Source organism: Pieris brassicae, chromosome 2, assembly GCF_905147105.1.
Source record: "Pieris brassicae chromosome 2, ilPieBrab1.1, whole genome shotgun sequence".
NCBI lineage: Eukaryota > Metazoa > Arthropoda > Insecta > Lepidoptera > Pieridae > Pieris > Pieris brassicae.
The window spans coordinates 12,514,559-12,537,718 of NC_059666.1; the positions used below are offsets into that span (position 1 = coordinate 12,514,559).

The window sequence follows — 23,160 nt, forward strand, 5'->3', positions numbered from 1 at the left end:
AACACATAATAAAAAAAAATCTGTGACGCTGCAACCTTATTAGGTCTGGGCCTCAGATTTCTGTATCTGTATCATCTCATGATTATTTGTCAATCTAATAAGTCTAAGACAAGAAGATTTCTCACGATGTTTTATTTCACCGTTCGAGCGATTGTTAAATACGCACATAGAAAGAAAGTCCATTGGTGAGGAGCCGGGGATGGAACTACGACCTCAGGGATGAGAGTCCACTTATAACACTTTACATTAACTAAGATACTTTTAATATTCTTGATTTATTTTTCCCTTATTAAAAATGGAAGGATTTTTTACCGAATGGATGGAGACGGTCAGCTCGATATAGAACGAGATAGAAGGCACTTGATATTAAAGAGGATTTTACTCTAAAAGGGGCCATAAAATACTAGACTGCTAAAAAGAAAACACAACTCATAACAGGAAATGTTAACTAAGCAAAGTTTGTATAGATTCATAAAGCTCTAATTTATACTTATATAAAGGGAAAATTTGTGCTTTGAATGTATACTTGTAATGTTTTCACACAAATCTACTAGACAGATTTCATTTTTTTTTCATCCTGCAGAAAAAACGTAGGAATCCCTAATGAAAATGCAATAATATAACAATTGATAATAATCAAGCTAAAAATTTCTGGAATGATGAATAAACCACATCCAGCTCCACTATCGCATCCTTAATAAGACCATGGACACCCTACTCCATATAAACAGGGCTGGCAAACATCACTCGAAGAAGCTTGCGACCGTCAATTATCGCCCGATCACCGAACGCTGTTCTGACGATAGATTGACAAATATTTGGATATAACCAACACTTACACCAATTCTAAGGGAAACGGGAAAGGCGGTAGAGGCTTTACATAAAAGGCCTGCAACGCATTCACGGGCCTAATTGAAGTTCGAACGATTTTTTTAAAGAACAAACGTACAAGGTAATGATAAATGATATCACCCCTGCGCCAAGAACACTCAATGCCAGAGCGCTCGCTAGTGCGTTGCCGGCCTTTTAAAACCTCTATGAACTGTTGGTTCCGCATGGTGATGCAGCTAAAAGGGCCTTTTATATGCTCAGTTGTGGGAGGACATGCAATTTCGTGACGATGGAATTCAGCTAAATTAATGTATTACTTGTAAACCTGGACAATTGGTGTCGCCTAAATGTCTAGATTATCTTGGAACTTAAAACGTAAATAAGCGAAGCAATAATACTTTAAATGATTCAAGAAGTTTAATGGAGAAAAGTGCAAAGTTTCCAGAAAACTTAAACATATATAAATGAAAAATGAATCGCAAAATTCGAAGTTGCTAAGCGCAAAACTCGGAAGGCCGTTGGGCCAATATTCTTGTTGTTCCTTGAGCTCTGAGGAAGATTTAAATGGAAAGAAAAGTTGAAAAAGTTACACAAAAAACCAGTTTTATTTGTCTGTAATTGTGGAGGGAATTTCAAGGCTCCATATGTTGGTATGTAGCTACTAAAAAGGTAGGTAGGAAGTCATATTAAGGTGTAACGCGGGCAGAGTATATAACAAATATATACTATATGCTATATAAACGGAACAAACATTTATACATATGGATAAATAGGGTCGATTTAATAGCTTATAATCGATAAAATTTACAACTCTGATAAAATCCTAAACAAATATGACTAAGTGAAATAACGTGTTATCAAGACTAGATAAGTCGAAGGATTACTTGTCCTAATATATGGAATACTAGGTTAACGGGGAGTCATGTCAAAAACCAACTTTTACCACAGATAACAAAAATATTTTCCAAAGAGTATACACGCAATGAAAGAAGAAACACCGATTTCCAAGATATTTCTCGCATATAGGCTAAAGAATGTGGAGTGAACGAGTTCTAAATTGGTGTCCACGTGACGGCTTCGGCGATGATTCGACAACCTGATGCAGATGGCTTTGGAAATTTTGGAAGGGGTTGGAGGAGTTGTATAAAATCGGTGGCCCTCAGAATCTGTATCTGTCTCATGATCATTTGTCAATGTAATAGGCAAGTAGGTGACCAGCTTTTTGTGCCTGACACACAGGCGACATTTTGGGTCTAAGGTAAACCGGTTTCCTCACGATGTTAGACAAGGGAACCTAACAGCAACTATAATAGACTATAATACTGCCAAAATCCAATATGTCAGTCATACTTAGTCTGGTCTTAGTATTTTTTGATAATAATTATTCAAAAATTCAAAGTCAAATTTTATTCTTATAGGTTATTCAATGTACACTATGTAAATGCTTCTAATTTTAGATTTACTGTCAGTTCTCAAATAAAGGGCGTAGAACGGAAGAGAAAAATAATTATGATGTTAATGAAGAGATTCATGAAGTTGATTATCCAATGACTTGTTTAAAATTACGTGATAGGAAATATTAAATCATCAAACGGAAAGTTGCGTACCTGGGCCACGTGTTGTCCCATTTATTCGTTACATAGCATTATTAACATTTCATTATTTCGCTTATTTCCTATCGCTGTACGCGAGTGGTTAATATAGAGTTAAAATAAAATCCTCTATTAGTTAAAGCACCCCCCACGACCCAGGAACCGTACGGATTAAATATTGTCAGTATAAATAAATGTCTCATGAAATACCGAACTAAAACTTCACCTACCTAATTATATTTATAAGTTACTTGTGATTTCCAGCTATACAGTAAATTTGATACACAGATAAAATACGTAATAAATTCCTCACCGTTTTATTAACAACTTCAAAATAATCACATTTCGTGCCACTTCTAATATCTAGTCATTGTTCATAAAGAAAAATGTACTTCAAATATGCAATTTTCGTTTGACATGGCGGAAAATACGATAGCCGATTTCGAAGAGATTTTCAGCGCGCTCAAGAAGTAAAATGGCGCCGTTGTCATGACAACGCGGTCGTAAAATTTTATGGCGCGCAACCCCTGCACAAGTTCGCGTTGAATGTCTGGCTATTGTATTAATTAGATTAGAGTGTTAGATTTCAAACTACTGTTATATCAACCCTCGAGGCAAATATAACTGGTCTCTCTTGATTCAAAAACATTTCCATTAATTTTGTTCATTTAGATGCTACTAAAAAAATAAAAAAGAAATGGCGCTACAACCTTTTTAGGTCTGGGTTTTAGATTTTGGTTTTATGATCATTTTTGCGTAATTACTGCGTAATTAGCAATTCAATGGACAAGTAGGTGATCTCTTGCATGACTCATGACGTCGACTTTTTGGGTCTAAGGTTTCCTTATTATTAATTTTATTGGGGCACAGGTGGGGTTCGAATCTACGGCTTCAGAGATGACAGTCGCACGCTGAAGCTATCAGGCCATCACTGCTCTCTTATATATGATAATAATCATGATTATTGCATTTATACCTACTATCCCTTAATATACATAATTATTTTACTGGGGGTTGGTGGTCAAACTCAAAATAACTTTATTCATATAGGAAAACAAGTACACTTATGATCGTCAGAAAAGAACTTAAATTAATTCTAAATTCACATTTACTACCAGTTCGCAAGTCAAGGGCGTAGAGCGAGTAAGAAGAACTGGCGAGAAAGTCTCCGCCACTCTTTTTAATCGCCAATTGAGTCAAACAAATTGTTTGAACTGCAGCATATCAATCCCAAGGATTAGGATCATTTTAATATTCATCATATTTATAAAAAGTTTTATTGATTAATTTACGTTTAACGAGTCCTTTGAATTTATTTAGTGATAATTCTCTCATTTGTTGTAAAAACAAATACAATTTTATATAAGGAGTGGTTTATTTTCTCAAACCCGGTTGGTACGCTTAAATGCTATTGCTAGTATTATACTGGTGAAAGTCATTTGTTTTAAAATCGTTGATATTTTTTGTGAAACAAGACGGGACTCACAGTTGGTATATACTTGGATTGATCATCCAAGTGTTCTCCAAGAATTCAGGTTCTACGTACCTAGAAGATATCCTCGCAAACAACTGAATAAAAATAACGAAGGATTCAGTTGTTTGCGATACCAAGCGTCAGAACCAGTCCTTATTAGTAATTACAACAATCAAATATACAATTATCTAAACCTACATAGTAATAATGAAAATAAAAATAATATTATACGTTTATTTTAATACATTATCATATTCGGTGAGTATTTTTAGTGATTGTATGTATATTTATGAGTAAATTCTTAATAATTGATAGTTTTATAAGATAAAGCTTTTAAAACAGAAAGTAAGCTCAATAATTTTCCAAGAAGCTACCTGGATTTACTCACTGACGCTGACTCTGCGACTCAAGTGCCTCAATTGGATTTAAATATAAAAAAAAACATAAGTAGTACACATTAATAGCCTAGCAAATTGTTGATTAAATACATAATTTACATAATAAACATTTATTTATTTCCTTATTTCTTATATCTACAATACTAATACTAATACAATAGAATATCCAATAATATGACGCTTAAACTAATATATAAAACGTAAAGCCTTTTATAACTAATTATAAATAATGCAATTCTTGTGAATTTCCAGTGTCAAACTAAATATATCCGTCTCATATTTTATACGATTCTGGGTACATAACGTTCACTTAGGAATATGAAGACAGAAATTATTAGAAATCTTCAAAACATTTATCGTAGATCAGACGAGAAGTCGAAAATATTTGCTAATCTTGCGAAATGTTTATTAACGATGCATCATGAGTATGGGAAGAACGTTGTATCTTAGATACAAAATTTCATACGTTATAACTTAAGACTTCATGAAAATTTCAGCGAAAGACTTTATTTCGATAACATTTGGTGAAACTTTATCATTATCTAGCGTTAACAATATTTTGTATATTTTAGGAAGAATTATCACCAATAATATGTAGTTTTCAGGAGATGCTTCTGACATCTATCATGTAGTTACGCATTACACTCATGCAATCACGCGTACGTAACACGCGGCTAGGCTTTTGTTAAATATATATACATATATATATGTACATACATATTAAGTTTGTTATGGACGAGCTATCACAGGTGTTTTCTATTTAAAAGGGTTCCCAAACCTTAAACATTGCTATAATGATTTCTTAATAAAACCATAACAAGCTTGCTCAACCAAATCAGACAATCTATCAGCTATAGTAGAACACAAATCCATTCTACACTTTATCGCATTTATACAGACACGCGTGCTATATTTTATAATCCGAAATTAATAAATGATTTATGTACCACCATTAAACGACCGTGTACAACATTTATATATTTAATAAGAGGTTCTATAACACAGTATACAATTACACTCGTAAGTCGTAACTTCACGAAACAATAAAATTCCAACTGTCAAAATGACACTTCACGTGGGGGCGCCACCCGAGGGGGTGTTTAATTATGAGCCTTAATCCAAAGCCTTAATTAAGGATTTGGCTATTGTCCGTAAGATGTTGAAGTTACGTTGCTTTGGGTGGATTTATGCTATGAACGTGTCGAATTAAAAACTATTAATTCTGACATTTCAGACAAGATTTTTAAAAATGCACACCAGAAACCAGTGGCGCTAACTTTTTAGGACTCGGCTTTTGATTTCTGTATCTGTATCATGGTCATTTGACAATCTATAGGCAAGTAGGTGATCAGCCTTCTGTGCCTGACACAACGCCGTCGACTTTTTGGCTCTGAGGTAAGCCGGTTTTCTCATCGTTAGGGCGAAATTAAATGCGCACATAAAAAATGTGCACAGGCGGGGCTCGAACCTACGACCTCAGTATGGAGAGTCCTACACTAAAGCCACTAGGCCAACACTGTTCCGAAAAACACACACGATAATTTACACAAATTTTGCTTCTATAGATATTAACTTGCCGTAAAAAATTGTCGTGTGTCGCAAGACTGAGTTACACACTCATCTTCTACATACGAGAAAGGTTGTAATTCTTTATGTGACTGATAATGTACTTAATTAGTTACAGTTACAGACAAAATAAGGTTGTAGCGCTATTGATTTATTTATTTTTAATACTGAGCAGTTAAGTAGCTAAATGGGCAGTTACGGGTGGGCCAACCTAATCCGAAACTAACCTAAAACTGCCGAAAATTACAACTGCCGTAGTATTGTCTTTTGTTAAAATTGTTTAATACAACTGCCGTGTTCAATCAATGCCATTTATAATTAAGTAAATTAAATAAATTAAATTAAAAATCGTTACATTCTCACGTCTGTATTTCAAAACAAAGTACGAATATTAATCTATCCCAGACAGACATCGATATTACAATCGTGATCTGAATCTTGAGTACGGCGTCTATTGACCTCTTGTCTAAAAGATATTTCATTCGAAGTCCACAGAAAACGCAATGTAGACTACTGAAATCTAAGCTTGCATCGCGTACCATTTATTTAGTATTTATTTTCATGAAAAGTAGTAAAAATATTAACCGCATAAAACATTAAATATTCTACAAACAAATGGCCGGTTTTATCCTAATACCGCACATAGCATATATACAAATCAACGGCTCTACAACCTTCTAAGGTCTGGGCCTCAGATTTCTGTATCACGAGCAACCTTATAGGCAAGTAGGTGATGAGGCTATTTACAGAGTCTTTAGGGATAGTGTAGACTTTGAGCTGAGTCTGGCAGTACAGTGTGTACCGGTAAGTTTAGACACGTGAATTTTATCCGTCTTTGGGCAATTTTTATCCAGCTTTAACCCATTGATATGGGACAAAGACGGATATTTTGTTTAATAATGTTATAACAATAACCTTAACAAGTGTATAACGCGACTGCGCCCTGTATTTGGGTCAAAACGTGACCAAAATGTGGAAGTCCTTTAACGAATTCGCCATTTCTTTTCGTATTAAGGGCTCATTGCATTTTGTAAATAACAATTCGTTAAGAAAACACTTTTTAAACGGATTGAAGCTATGTATTATTATTATAAACTTATAATTATTTACATAATTTTAAATTTAAATTTTTCATCACGGTGATGTGTGTGTTATTTGTATTTGGAATACAATAATCATAGTTATTTCTGTCTTCTATACAACGCGGTATTTCCCCCATACAATTCCCGCGTTCCTAGTTTTTGAATTTTTCACAAAAACGGTTTTACGACAATACTCCTACAACGCGATTTCCTATAACACAGTTCGGGTCTACCGCGTTATAGGGATTACTGTACTTCAAAACCTTAAGAACCATTTTAATTAATTATGAATAATAATTATTATTATTAAATAATACTTTAAAGAGATTTATTGTACACTCAAAATATATCACGTTAATACAGCGTACGATATTCAAAGACAATTTTTATCAACCCTCAACAGAAATATCCCGCCTTCAATTATCTCTACATTGTCTATGGTATAATGACAGTGACGTGCAAATGTAAGCAGGACACAGATTATTCACACATCTACATAATGACGTGTCGGTGACAGATTACATTTTTCATGACGTTACATTATGCGGCATTTAGGCAAAACATTCCTTTTACACGTCCATGTTAATAGGATTACATCTTCTGAAAAAGAGAAATAACCAATGGCGATACAACCTGTTTATTTATTTATAAGTCCTAAAACAACATGTATGCTTAAAATATACTAAAAAATATAACATCAAAAAATTTACACATAAACACATCAATTACATCATACATAAGCGAGAAAGAAAGAGAAAATATGAAACAAGCAACCACAAAATTAAAAAATACATAAAAAACTAAATAGAAACTTAAACCTTATTAAGAGTGATAAACGAGCGAGTTTAGGTCTGGGACCAGACTTCTTAATCATGATCATTTGTCAATCGTATAAACAAGTAGGTAATCAGCCTCCTGTGCTTGACACACGCTGTCGACTTTTTAGGCAAGCCAGTTTCCTCACGATTTTCTCCATCACCGTTCGAATGTTAAATGCGCACATAGGAAGAGAGTCCATTGGTGATCGAACGACCTCAAGAGAGTCGCACTCCACTAGGCCAACACTGCTCAATAATTAACCCAAATAAACTATTCATATGTATATTTAATGGAATTAAACATGAATTCTCGAAATCTAAATAAAAAAAATGCGATACATATGCCGCAGACTCGTTGTCAAATTTAAATAAATTAAGTGGGAACTCCATTATAGTAGCCCGTATTCCGTAGCCTTGATATAGGTCGTTAACCACACGTTAAGGTACCATAGTCCAGAAGTGTGGGTCAAATATTAAAAATAAAGTTTTTTAATCCCTAAATTTTGTTTGTGAAGTAGTAAAACTGTAAATAAAATACCCATAAAAACTTAAATACCAAGGATACCAAAGCACGGCTTGAAGTAGAGGCATATCAATATTTCAATTGATCTGACCATAGAGAACGCAACGAAAAAGTGCACCAAAAATACAGACTTAACAAAACTTTTTCATTTCGAAATTCGAATGCCTCGCAAACTTCGGCCCAACAACGAACTCAAACTATTCCCGCCAAAGCAAAGACAAACAAGAATTCAAAAAAGGAACATAACGGTCCAGACATTCGTGAATGTTCTAATAACGAATCGACGTAAAATCGCGGCCTTATCAATTATTCGTTAGATTTTTGCGACCGGCAACACAATGGCCCATCAATAGGACATTCCTGGACAAAGGGGAAAAAGCTGTCCCGCGGATTTGAATATTTGACATTCTATTTTCAAATTTTCTAATGTTTTTATATTTTAAACTTTATATTTGCTTTTAGGGATATTAGTTTAAAATTTTATTTGCATAGATAACTATGTTAGCATTAAAGGATTACAATATACTTGAATATATACAATATAAATATATACGGTTATAAAATAATTTAGGTACCTATGAAATATCTACTTTACGGGAGATTTTAATCAGCGTTATTATTGCGATAACCGGCAACCATAATTTCTATCATTAATTAAAATTTGTTAAAGATAATTTAAATTTCAAATTTATCACCAGCAAAAAAATCGAACTCATTAAAACCTCCGTGACATTAAAATCGCCTGCCAGTTTCATCACAGTTTTTTTCTTTTTTAATCTGTCACCAATCAAGCGCGCATTTGCAATCGCACAGATAACGAAAATGCACCTCTATTATGGCGGGAAAACATGCCTCTTCATACTGGAGTGTTGACTATCCCGCTCGTTTTATTGAAATGTGAAAGAGATAGATATAAAAGAACGCTCCAGTATTCATGGGTGGAGGCGACGAAGCGTACTAGACTAGTCGATGACGTAGGGATGTATGTCTTTCTAATATTTCATCGATATTTTCTTTTTATTTATTTCACTGATAAAGAAAGTTCTTTTCATGTTAAATATTTTTATCGCTAGCTCAGAATAGTCAGATACGCGTCATATAAAGATATTAAAAACGTGACCTATAGTGGTATCTACTTATAATATTTCGTAATGTAAAAACTTATTAAAGTATTACTTTAATAAGTTTAAGTAAAGGTCTAATTTCCAAAAAAGAAGACATCCTTGTTGTAAATTAGATATTACTTTTATACGGATTCCTAGTACGATGAACACTTGGATCACCGATAGACATCCCTATTTTCAATAAAAACCATGTTGCTAGTTTATTGAAGATCGCAAGAATTCTTTCATAAATATGGATGGAACTTAACGTGACCCACAAAGGACGTACTCGATGCAAATCACTACTCAATACGGCCTTTGACAAAAAGGATGAGAAAACAAAAATCATAATTCATGTTTGTGTGAATGTTCATCTATTACCACATGAACGCTTTAATATTATAACATATATATATATAATATGTAAATGAATGAAAATAGATATATTAAAAAAAAGATTTAACAATTTATTGTTAAAAATTCATCATTTTTTTAGCACGGATCGGATCTGCTCATTTGCTTGTGATAAAAACAGTCATACGTAACTATAGCAGACTAATAGTTAATAAAAACCGGTATTTTTGTTTAAGAACATTATTGACGTCCATTACGACCAGATACAACATATTAAGAAATAAATATACCTCCTCAAACAGATTTTTAATAGTATTTTAATAATAAAAAAATTTAGCACTCGTCGGAAATATCCGATAACTAAACTGAGTATAGTGACCCGCCAGCTTGATCGTTTGGGTGTCATAAAATCAGGCATACGTGACTCACGCAGTGTGTTGTTAATACAAAACCGGTAAAATTTTTGAATAGCAGACTAACACTTAATTTTTTTCAACAGCAGACCTATATCTTAATGTTGTTAAAAAACCGGTAAACCGGTTGAAGAGCAGATCTCCACCTTAGCATTATCAAGAAAAAGACGGTAAAATGTGTCAAGAAAAGACTACCAGAATATTAGTATTATTAAAAATCTTGTGTATCTCTCTCTCTGTATCTTAGTGTTGTTAAAAAACCGGTAAAAAATGTTGTAGAGAAGATCTTAACCTGTGTTATTAATTTAAAAAACTGGTAAAATTTGAAGAGCAAACTTACCTCAATCTTAGTCCTATAAATAAACCGGTATTTCGTTGATGAATTGGCGTCCATTTTGTAAAACAGAACATAAGATAACTTAATAATTTAATTAAATTATCCTATAGTTATGAATAGTTTTATATAAAGACGGGTTTCGAATGGATCCTATATAATTTAAATTACCATTCAGGCTGAATATGTCTACTCCGTCATAATATTCATTTGGAGTATCATTTTAATAAGTTCTTGGCATTCAAGGCTTTTCAGTGGATCTAGATTATTTTCTATACATTTTAAAAAGACTAAACCCTCTATAACGCGGTATAACTGGACCGCGTTATACGAAATCATTGTAGGAGTATTCTCTTAGTTTGAACAATTCAAAAACTAGGAACACGTATTTAATAAACTTTTACATCTCCGCGTAAACTTAAACATATAAGTTGTACATATATATATTTTCTCTTTTTTGCAATATTTACGAAAAACAAACAGACATCAAAAGAAAACAAAGGGATAAGCCAGTTAAAAATAAATATATACATAAACATATTACATCTTAATATAATTATTGTTTATGATAGAAGATAATACATTATATAATACAATAAAGGATAAAGCAAAAGGCAGGAGATTTTAGTCGGAAACGGAACATGTAATAATTGTAAGGAATACAGAAAGGAGGTGCGGTCTTATTGGGAACAAGAGGGTCATGGTTTTGGACCCCTTAAAGAATATTAAAAAAAAACTGATAATATTACTTGCATGTAGTAAATGATATTATCTCAGATCCCAGTGAATTACATTAAGTTAGGTTAGGTTAAGGGCCTCATAGCCTAGCGGTGTTAAGTGTCCGCTAGGTGAGAGGTATCGGGTTCGATTCCCGGTCTGAGTAAAAGGTTTTGTTATTTTTATGCATTTAAAAAAAACACTTGCCTAATCTAATTGACTGGGAATAGAAAAGAAGTTAGGTTAAAGCCAAGAATTTGTACCTTTTATAATTTCACAAATAAGGATATTTTAATTAATTTCTATGGGGTTAAAGATCCACCAAATTATTGCATGGTACACCATTGTCGAGTGATGAAAAAATAAAAAATACAATTTTTATTTTGATATCAGTTAACGCATTTAAATTATGTTTCAATTAAAAAGGTTTATTGAAAAAATCATTTTATTAGAAACACATATATAACTTCAAAATAGTAAATAGTACATTATATATAAATTTAAGGTAAGAGAAAAACTGCGATACGTACGGCCACATTTAAGAGTAAAAAAGAACAATAGAAACGCATGTTCGAAACAATGATTTCCGTTTCCGCTTACAAAATGGCGTCGTTTTCAAATATTAAAATGCGTGTTTAAAAAGAAACATCAATACAAAACGAGAGATTAGCTTGCAGTTTCAATATTTATTGGGGCAGATATTTAACAATCACTCTGGTGGGAGTGATTGTTAACTATCTGCCATATCTAAGCATTAGCATCCGTAGATCGATACTTGCGGAAACAAAAATATTTAATGGCAATCTATAACTAATATGCAATCAAATTTAATCCAGTTTCAAAAGCTGTCAAATTATATTTTCTGCATGTTATCTGACAGTAATACGAGATCGTGTCTTTAGGTAATTTGGACGGAAATATGCTATTATTAATCTAGGTATAAGTTTGTACTGCTCGAGCAGTGTTGGCCTAGTGGCTTCGGCGTTAGTCCCTCATCCTTGTGTTCGTAGGTTCGATCCCCGCCTGGTACTGGTAGCTTTTATATGCAAATTTAACATTCGCTCGAACGGTGACGGAAAACATCAAAAATTCGACGCCATTGTGTCTGGCAAAGGAGGTTGATCAGCCACTTGCGTATTAGATTGTTAAATGATCATGAAACAGTACAGAAATCTGAAGGCCAGACCTAAAAAGGGTATAATGCCTGGTTTGTTTTGTTTTGATAGGTTTGTTCTGCAAACTAAAAAACACGGAATTTATTACAAGAACTAGGCATAAGTTATTATTTGAATTTTTTTTATACAGAACTAGACAGATGTTTGGCTACAATCCCACCAGATGTTAAGGGAGATATGGCCTATTGGAGGGACGCCTATCCAAGAGATGCCTATTTAACCGCTGCTTAGATGAACATATATTATACTGTCTAGATAAGGGGGCAAAAAGTTCTACTACTTCTGGTTTGTTATTTTAAAACCTTAAAAAACGTGATTGAATTTGTTCCAAGAATAATATTTCCCGCTCATCCTTATTAGGCAATTCGTTTAGGATCTCCGCCATTTAGTTGTGGAGTAGGCTGCCCGCCACCTACAATTGGCTACCTCCCTAACATCTTTTAAAACTTTTCTGCATAAACATTTCTTAACCACATCCTTTCCTGGTCAATTGTGTCAATTTTTGTATTGCATTACCATGCATGAATCCGTGAGATCAGCTATTTAGTTTGTTTTATATAATTTTTTTATAAGATCTGGTTATGTACTTGCACTTTACCTATCATATAATTTTTTTTTAGTTTATTCCTTTACTACGGTTGCCAGGAAGAGATCGGTTGCATTCCTAATAATTTTTAAGTATTATAATATTGCATAAATGTAAAAATAAAATAAAATATGTTTATTATGGAACATAAGATACAAGTATCACTTATTTCACGTCATTAAATTTAAATAGGTAGATATCCCAACTCAAAGGCAAAGAAGAAGGAGGATGTAGGCCGAGAGAATAAGCCGGCGTAAAAAACTCTCGGTACTCTTTTAAAATAGTAATGATGTATGAATAATATATAAATAATAAATATTTCATTAAAAGTCTAATTATGTATTCATACACCTATTAAATCTAAACTGCGATAATTTTGGGCAGATTTTAAAAATAGTATCTCTTAAAGAATCGACAAACACGCCGAACGAATAACAATTTTAACTTTGATTTTTAGTTTAGGAGCTGAATTATTGTTTCCGGTTAATCCCAACTAACGAAAAGTTCCGTTTCAATACTAAATTAGACGAATAAAGTTATTTTTGTTAAATATCTCAACATGTGGATATAGGAGAGTGTTTAGGAGTTCAGCTTAATACCAGCTGAGTTTCATCATCGTACGTCAAGGCAAAATACAAAATACCATCCGTATCACCTCGATGTCCGTCGTTCCACAACTGAGCGTTTTCTAAGGCAGTTTTTGCTGCGCACCACCACTATGTGGAACCAGCTGCCCACTGAAGTATTTCCGAACCAATTCGACTAAGGGGCCTGCAAGAAACGTCCGTACCAAGTCTTAATAGACCGTCAACTAAATAACTGTCATTAAGTCATCAAATTATAAGCTTTCTTTATTAAACTTTACCACATCATACGTAGTACTAAATCTACTGCATATTTTACAAAATCTTCCAACCAACATATTCAAGATAAAATAAGCACACAATAAAATTAGCAGATATTTTTGGCAAAGCTGAAAATAAAAAAACATCAGCAAAACAGCGAATTAGGTTCGAGATAGGCACCCAACAATGCTTTCTTTAAAACCGATCAGCCCACTAACAAATATATCCAGCTCCGGATAAGTACTGTCAATCCGGTAAAATCGCAAGCATTCGAAAGAGAGTTTTTATGATTAAAGTTATATACTATCGTATTTAGCGAAATAACTAATAATGAAGAAATTTCAGGAAGCGCCAGACACGGGTCACAAGCGTAGCGAACAAATAATTAAATTATTTTTAAATTAACCCGCAGTTTGTATAACTTGTAAAAATATGAACAGAATTTTGCGAAAATGCATCCCCAACGGTTTTAGGCTGCGATTTTCTTACTGTATCGACTGAATGAACTGATTTGGCTCTTACGCATGGCAAAGGTCGCCGCCGGTCAAAAACATTTCACAAACTTTGAATTGTTATCTACATAAATTACTTGGGTTGTTTTCATGAATCCAAACACTTAACGGGCCACTGTCTTCTTAGTATACATATATTTGTCCTTGGCGAGACAGACGGTCCCTTATGCAGAGAAATCAGTCACCCACGTAGTCCTGTAATTCGTGGCTGGAAGCCACAGCAATGACAACGAAAATCCTTGGAGCGGTGAGTTCGTTCCGTGAAGCCTGCGAAGAGCCCAGAGAGACTTCTGAGCTTCTGGAAGGAGGCTGGCTTAATTAGCACGGACCAAATGGGCGTCTAAGTGCGGAAATGGAGTTAACACTATTTGTGTACTGGAACACTACTACACTTGGGTTAATTTAAATTATTTTTTTGCTCAAGTGTTGTACAACTATTTTGATGAATTTAGACTAAGAACTATGCCTCCTTCGATTTACCCCAAAATTACAAGTAACTCTAGTAGAGGCACCAGTCTCAATCGAATTTAAAATTAAAAATAATTTATAAAAAAATGTATATGAATTATGCTTCTAATTTAACATTTACTGCCAGTTTTCAAATCAAACGTAGAACGGAAGAGTAACGGAGAAGTTTTTGTTTTACACGTTTGTACGGAGCTTCAACCATTGCACCATGTTCCACATGACATCTTATGACTTTAATAATGAAAAAAAAACAGATTTGTGTGTAAATACTATGGAGTTTACTATGATCGCATTTTATACTTGGTTTTACGATGAAGGAGCAAAGAAACCAGGATGTCCCAAAACCAAAGACAGTAGTAATTGAGAAGTGATCAAGGAGAACTCCCTGAAACTAAATTTTAGCAGAGCAAATAAGGACTGTTGGTTTTGTAATCGGCTCTCAACACAGACGTCGTGCGTTCTGCGTTGAACCTCTGTCCGAAGGCAGTGCCCGGTACTTTGAAAGGCTCACACAGCTCCAACACGCAAGAGGCTTTTCAAGACTGACAATTTTTAATGTGTGTACAACACACACACCAGCCACAGCCTGCTCTATGTAGATACAGCCCTAAACAGACCACGGCCATTGTAGGAGTTATTGCAAAAATGTGAAAAGTTATTTATATATGGAATGGGGGGTTTAGTAAACAGTGGCTTACGTTGAGGTAGTAAGGGCCGTCGCAACATCTAAGTGGCGGTTGGCAGACCACATAGCAGGCATGGGCAAGAACCGTACGCTCCTTGAATGGAGACCTCGACGGAACAAAAGACCACACGGCTGCCCACCGAGTGGACTAAAGACATCGTTAAGGAAGTTGGCTCCCAGTGGATACAGAGACCAGTGCCGGCCGTACCATGCGTATGGAGTACAATGGAGGAGGCCTTTGTCCAGAAACAGACCATAAAAGGAGGCTGATGATGATGATGTCTTATATTGGAGAACTATGGCGTCTATATTTTTACTATTTTCACTATTTGATATGATTACATGAGCTGAATCGGCTAGGGCCATTGCGTACTTAGAGAAGACCAGTGCAGGCTTTCCGGCTATTTCACAATAGACACTTCCACCCAAGAGTGTATAGCTTTTATTATTAGTGCACACATACAAAACATTATATCAGTCAGTACAGTTTTAGACAATTCGAAACGCTTAAACAACCTCCAAGGACCCTCAAAGTTAAAGGGACGATCGAATTCCTCGTCCTAAAAGCTTTGCTTTCAATATATGGCATGCATTTAATATGGAGATACATTACTGTGCGAAAAAGCTTACGAAGCTTTTAGGAAAATTTTCTTCAAATAAGTTATCAAAGTCATTTAAAATGATTTATTCTTTGACTACTAGAAACTGTATTAGATATTCTTATAAGAATTGACGTACTTATGCATTCCGTCAATACGTTTCTGACATGCCGGAGGCACGCTCAGCGAAAATTTTCGTTCCTAAATTCTACCCTGAGGAAGCCGAAGTATCAAATCTTCCAGAGGTCAAGCTTCTTGACACGATCAATCAACACTTATACTACACAACAATACTTAAACCCACGAACGCACTCAGCACCCAAACACAAACAAAAATTTCTAAACAATTTTACAATCAACAAACCTTCAGCTTGCACTCCTTCGTATATACCTGAAAACAAGAATGATTTTAATTAAAGATTTGTATCTAGTAGGTTTTTCGAACCAATTCGACTTAGGGTCCTTCAAGAGCATGCCAATTCTTAAAAAACAACGCACATACGATCTGGTGATGTTTATTAATTTATTCACATGCGAGATGTCTTTTGACTAACACCGATGTCAACAAAATGTGTATACAATATAGCATGTATATGCGATAACAAAATCCCTATTTCTTTTCATAAAAACCGGCTCAGGATTCCATCCAAACTAATAATAGGAGTAGACCAATATTTGAGTATTTTATTGGTTAGTTTTAACGAATCAGCCAAGTCAATGTTTGCTAAACGAGATGAGATTAAAAGGCATCAAAAGTTAACGATTCATTAATATGTATTTTATTATGCGGTTTAAGTAAAATATACATTGTTTTGCTTTATACAATGTAAATAGGCTATTTACAGCTTGTACATTTCTGAAATAGATTAATAATGACAAGCTTCCTTCTATTAAGGCCAAAGGTTTCTTTCCCGAAAATGGACCAAATTATTTATATGTATGTTTGTGTGTGAATGTAGTATAAATTGCTGTTTACATTGTCGTGCCTGTTGTTTTATTTTTCGTTGTATCTGTAAAACTTCTATAATACTGGCTTGTATATATATCTTGTATTTTTCTATATTTTATTTATTCCCAATTTGATTTGGAGCCGGGCGTGATTAGGACTATGAAGTGATAATCATTTCCATCGTACAATATTATTAATTTAAGAAACTGTAATAGACCCAAGTATCGAATGTGACTGACTCATATACTATAAAAAATAAATAGAGCTGTTATGTTTCATTTTACGTTACGCAGTAACTCTATAGACTATAGGGGATATACATAAACTAACACTTATAATAACTGTCGCGTTATAAATTTGATCTCAAACAGCGAGTATATCATGCGTAAATTTTAACACTTATTAAAATATTTATATAAACATGTTTCAGTTTGAAACACACGAGTAATGAGTTAGGCCAGGGCTTGAGTGATTCGTTAACGGCTAGCTTTAATTGCAAGTACGGTCCGCAAATAACGGATGACTTGTTTAATATGTTTATTTAAAGGGAAAGTTATTAAAAGTTTTTAAACGGTTTGAAGCTATGTATTATTATTATAAACTTATATTACGCGTGCGTGGTCACGGTGGTATCTTTTTCAGGATCATATGTGAATCTAATAGGCAATATATATATATATATATATATATAATAGATACACGCTGTCGACTTTTTTGGTTTAAGGCAAGCCAGTTTCCTTCACCGTTCGAGCGAATGTTAGATAAACACATAGACAGTCCAGTCCACAGCCGGGGATCGAACCCGTGATAGGTCTCACCAATGAGAGTCGCACGCTGAAGACACTAGGCCAACACTGCTCTGACCCAAGAACCATAAATAATAGATTTTCTATTCTTTATTTGCTAACAGTACCGAAGTGGACGTTCCATTACACGGTTTTAAGTTACGAAACTATAAAGTGCGGGACACAATTATCGCCCAGCTATTTTTACATACCTATTTTTACAGTGCGGTTTATGGTCGATTTCTCTTTATAATTTTTTAATAAATATCTTTTGAGCAACATATTTTGCGATTCATTTTTATTATATTGATGATATAATAATTAATTACATTGTGCGAGGAGAACCAGCTCTGGGGTCACCCATACCAGTCGCCAACTTCAACATTTGTATGGAGGGTTAACACTTGAACACACCGCGCAAGATTTTCTACTGAAAACGGGACAAAATAAATTTTTAAAAAAATTGTGACCCTGCATGGGCTATAGATTTCTTTTTTGGTAATCATGTTTTTCTTAATAGACAAGTAAACCATCCTGTGGCATAGATACGCTGTCGACTTTTACGGTCTAAGGCATACTGGTATTTTCAGTAAGTGTCAAATGCGCACATAGACAGAAAAGTCTTCGAGAAAAAGAGGGTTCGAACCCACAACCTTAGGGATAAAAGTAGCACGCTGTTATCTGTATATTTAAAATCTAAAGTTTATTAAATTAAAAATGTAGCCAAACCGGATAACACAATATACACGAAGGTATGTAACAATTGGCTAAAAATTTATTGGTGTAGGTGTGTTAGAATGTGTAAGTGTTTGTTTTGTGTGATCTTAAAAATCCTAAATGTTTACAAACGAAAAATATAAATCTGTATGACGCAAACACGTTACTGCATAGACTAAAATGACTGTAAATTTTTCTCCAAAACTAATCCACTTAGGCATTACCAACAAGAATTCAGAGTGCTCTAGATTCAACACGCCGCTTTCCTCCAATATGTAAATAGAATAACTTTTAAAAAAATAAAATTCAACATACGACCTTTTATACTGTATTTGGGTTCGGCGATTTGAGACTTTAATCCGATGGGGTAGTGTTGATTTCCTTTTGTATGCAGCAACGCGTTTATAAAAGCCTAAGTGCGGTGTAAGTTAAAAGATTCAAAGTCGAGACTTAACTATGACTCACGTCTGTCAAAATCCGATACGTTGTCGACATAAGCCAATCGAATCGACGACCAGTCACTTTCCGAGCGCCTTTTAAGGCAGTTTTTTCGCGCACCATCATTATTTGGCATCAGCTACCAACTGAAGTATTTCCGAACCAATTCGACTAAGGTCAATTAAGGTCCTTCAATAGGAGAGCGTACCAATTGTGAAAGTGGCGGCAGCGGGCTCGCGAGCACTGTGGCAGTGTAAGTCTATGGGCGATATGCTAAGAGCTAAGACTTGATACATCTAAGGCACAAGAAGTCTAGCATTGTTTGGACGAACAATTACAAAACTTTATATAAAATATTTTTAACATAAACTACAAGTGCCTTAAACAGGACTCAAATTTGTTAAGCAATTCTTTATATCAACTGTATTTATATTTCTGTATACAACGAAGTGGTAATAAAGACAATCCATAAATAAACTTTTTTGACACACATTTACTGGACTTTAATTGAATGTTTATGACTCAGACAGACAGTACATATCATGTCATTTATTTTACAAAATAAGCTACATACTCCAATGAGGTAACTTTACATCAAATTACATAAACATAGAAAAAAACAACACAACATTCAACAGTAATAGATATTTACAAAAACACGAAGATATTAGATTTCTTCTGAATTATATATAAAGATAAATAAATATCCACTTATAATCAAGTTCTAACGATCGCTTTTAACTTGTACCAGACACCCACACACCAGGGGTTAAGACTGAACTCGTAAATATGTCGGGTTTATAGTCGCGCACCCCTGCCCAGGGTACGCTGGGGCAAGGGGCGCTACCGGTCTTAAGTCCTAACTAGCACTGACAAGCGATGATAACAATCGAATTACAGTCGCGACAGGTATTTGTTTGTATTTTAAAAATGAAACCGCTTACGAAATTTGAAAATGGAATTTGTAAATACGAAACGTTTAATACGAAATTGTTTAGCAATTACAGAAAGCAAACAATATATTGTTTTACATATAAATCACTCGATGACACAGCCTTTGTTAACACAATACAAAGACGAGACTCTAGACAGTCCCAAAACGACCCTCAGAAGCTTCAAAAATCGATTCAAGTCAACGGACGTAAAACGAGAGGCTCTTTACAAAACTTCATTAAGATTTGAGACTTCAACCGTACAGACTGGGTTTAAGATAGCGAAAAACCTGGAGTATCATACCCTTATAGACCCTAGGGATCTTATAATAATTCGCAGACCTCTCAATGCCTTTTTTGTACATTTTTATATCGTGCATATAAAAAGATTACATTTTATTCAAATTAAGAAATGACAGAAATGTATCACGTTGTATATTGAAGTAAGAAATTAATTATTTAGTTTTATTTCGTGCATAAAATAATTGACAAGATTTTTTTTTGTTCCCGAGTTGGCGGGGTGCTTTAGTTATAGACGATATTATTTTTACTATATATTAACCTCCAACACCACCAACCATCGAGCAGTGATGGTCTAATGGCTTCAGCGTGCAACTTTCACTGAAATCGTAGGTTCGGTCACCGGATGCACCAATAGACATTCTTTCTATGTGCGCATTTAACATTCGCTTGAACGGTGAAATCAAACATCGTGAAGAAACCGGATTGCCTTAGACCCAAAAAGTCGACGGCGTATGTCAGACACAGGAGGTTGATCACCTACTTGCCTATTAGATTAACCAATGATCATGAAAAAGACACAGAAATCTGAACCTAAGAGGTTATAGAGCCATTGATCTTTTTTTCTATTTTAACCACTAGAGTACAAGCATAGAATATATCCGAAATTATTAAATGTTAATTGCTTTACGAAAAAACGAATAAATGCAATGTGTATGTGTTGAAGAGAGCGTCCACGTCTGGCAACATTCTCGGGGCGTAATTCAAACGATTTAGCAAATCGCCACGCTTATGAAACTAAAAAGCTTGAGTGACCAAATATAGCCTTTGCTTGTACAGTGTCAATGTTGATATCAAACAGATAAAACATGAGAGAATCGCGATCTTCTCTTGTGACTGAAACCCTAAGGTTGGAAAATTTCATCGCAAAACTAGCAATTCGGTTATTTTCCGTGCAATCGCTTGCAACTTCATAATTGACGTGAAAAATTCAAAAAGCTTGCCCAATCCTGTTAATTGGATCGCGGTAAACTGACTCCCCACTATAGACAAAGTAGAGCCTACCACAGAGCTTTTAATGTCTAGCGACGATGGCAGTGACAGCTTTCGTTGTTAAACATACGCTGTGCACACATTAGTGTAAAAAATACGCGTTTGAAGTGCCGTAATTCCAAAATGGGGCGTCATCATCATTACGTCTATACAATTGATTATTTTTCTCATACCTTTGCAGGCACAATGATCTGCCAAAGTCGAAGCTCGACCTTTAGGTAAGCAATACGAGACTGCCAAGAAATACGCAACAATTAAAATATAATTACTGTATTTAATGTAAAGTGTTACTAGTGTGAGAGACACAACACTTTAGGTCAACAGTCGGTATTAACCGTTGGAACTCCTTCAATCAAGGAGGTCCGACAAGAATGTTTTGAAAACTTGAATGTTTTGTTTTGATACTAATATAAACACTACTTCCCAGGTGGTCAGCCGTCTGTGCCTTTTTTTTTAAAGCTTCTACACATGGCCCTAAAATCAGTGGCGATATCGGGACAGTGGTGGTGGGGATGAAATCGGCAGTGGGGTATCTACACACGTCTATTAGGGTACAATTTGCCTGCACACTAGGTTGTCTAGGGATGAATAAACGTTTTTACGTAATTTTTTTTATAGAACAGGGGGCAGGAGGCTCATCTGATGATACGTGATACCGAAGCCATACTACCACGAAGATACTTATGTTTACTTCAATTGTCATACATTTTAGATGAAAGATTATATAAAATATGCAGTAGATTAAGTACAATGTATGATGTGGTAAGCTTTAATAAATAAAATAAGCCCATCGACACTCGTAATGCCAGAGGGCTCGCGAGTGCGTTGCCGAATTTTATAACAGTATTGCTTTCTTTCATTAAAACGATACTTCGTAACATTCTTGCAATTAAAAATTTTAATTAACCAATAAATCCACTTCAAATTTTATTAACCTTACAATGAAAATGTTATACAAACACCGTTATTTGAAAACGAATATGCAAGAATAAACAAAATATTACCACAAACCTCTTACACTAACGAGTCGACATAGTAAAAAATACTCTGCATTTTTCGAAATTAGCCATCAGCGTGCAAGCCTTTTAGATGATGAGGACGGGACAAAAGGGATTTCTGAACGCTTACCTGCTAATTACGAAATTCGAAATTATCGAAAGTCGAAATGTGGTTTTTGAGTTAATGATGACGGTTTAATTTGGTATAGGACTGAATGATTAATCACCGTTTCGAGCATGTTAAGCAATGTTCCATCATGAATTGAAAACAGTACCAAACTTGCGCTCATACTACTTGGACAGTGACAGAAAACATCGTAAGAAAACTGGTAAACGAAAAAACATCTATCACAATAGATAAAAGAAAAATTATTGACACAGCTGGTGCAGAAGGATCCTTGCAACCTTCTAGATAATTTCAGAATTGTGTGCTAGTAGTTACTTTAATAAGAAAATTAACTAGACGTAACACTCTTGGCGGTGGCGCCGAAATTGTGGTCCACTATAATCTTAATATTGATGTACCACGCCCTATTAAACGTATAAATCAATATCCTTAATTAGATACTTGTTCCCTGCTGAGTTCTTTACCTGGCTTTAGAGAATTATCAATTTATTAATAGGAACTTAAAAAGCATAGTAGTGAGGAAACCGGCATGCCTTAGAGCCAAAAAGGCGGCAAGGCTGATCATCTACATGCCTTTTATAAAAAAAGAAAATGATCACGAAATACATACAGTAATACTCAAATAATGTATAGCGAAACCATTTATTCTAGAAGAATTTTCCCTTCAGGCACTAAGGTTAATGCGTGGTTTTTGTACTTTTTATTATTGTATCGTCTTTTATTAAAATAACTTTTAGACGTTTTAAGAAAACACTTTTACGACGTTTCGCGTGCTTTAAATCGTGCGTGGTCACAAAAAAAATAAAATCATGTAAAATAATTATAAGTTTATAATAATATATAACT

At 34.5% G+C, this 23,160-nt stretch overlaps 1 protein-coding gene across 3 annotated transcripts in view; it reads right to left on the reverse strand.

The window, feature by feature from the left end:
* LOC123720266 (tyrosine-protein kinase-like otk) overlaps window positions 1-23,160 on the reverse strand; it is a 45,999-nt gene that overhangs the window by 17,890 nt on the left and 4,949 nt on the right. For 2 of the 3 annotated variants that reach the window (XM_045676808.1, XM_045676806.1), the window contains exon 2: window positions 16,440-16,466. The exons of the other annotated variant lie outside the window; for it this stretch is intronic. In XM_045676808.1, coding sequence (XP_045532764.1) covers window positions 16,440-16,466 — 27 coding nt within the window. The remainder of the gene's footprint in view (window positions 1-16,439; window positions 16,467-23,160) is intronic. 3 annotated transcript variants of the gene reach the window in all.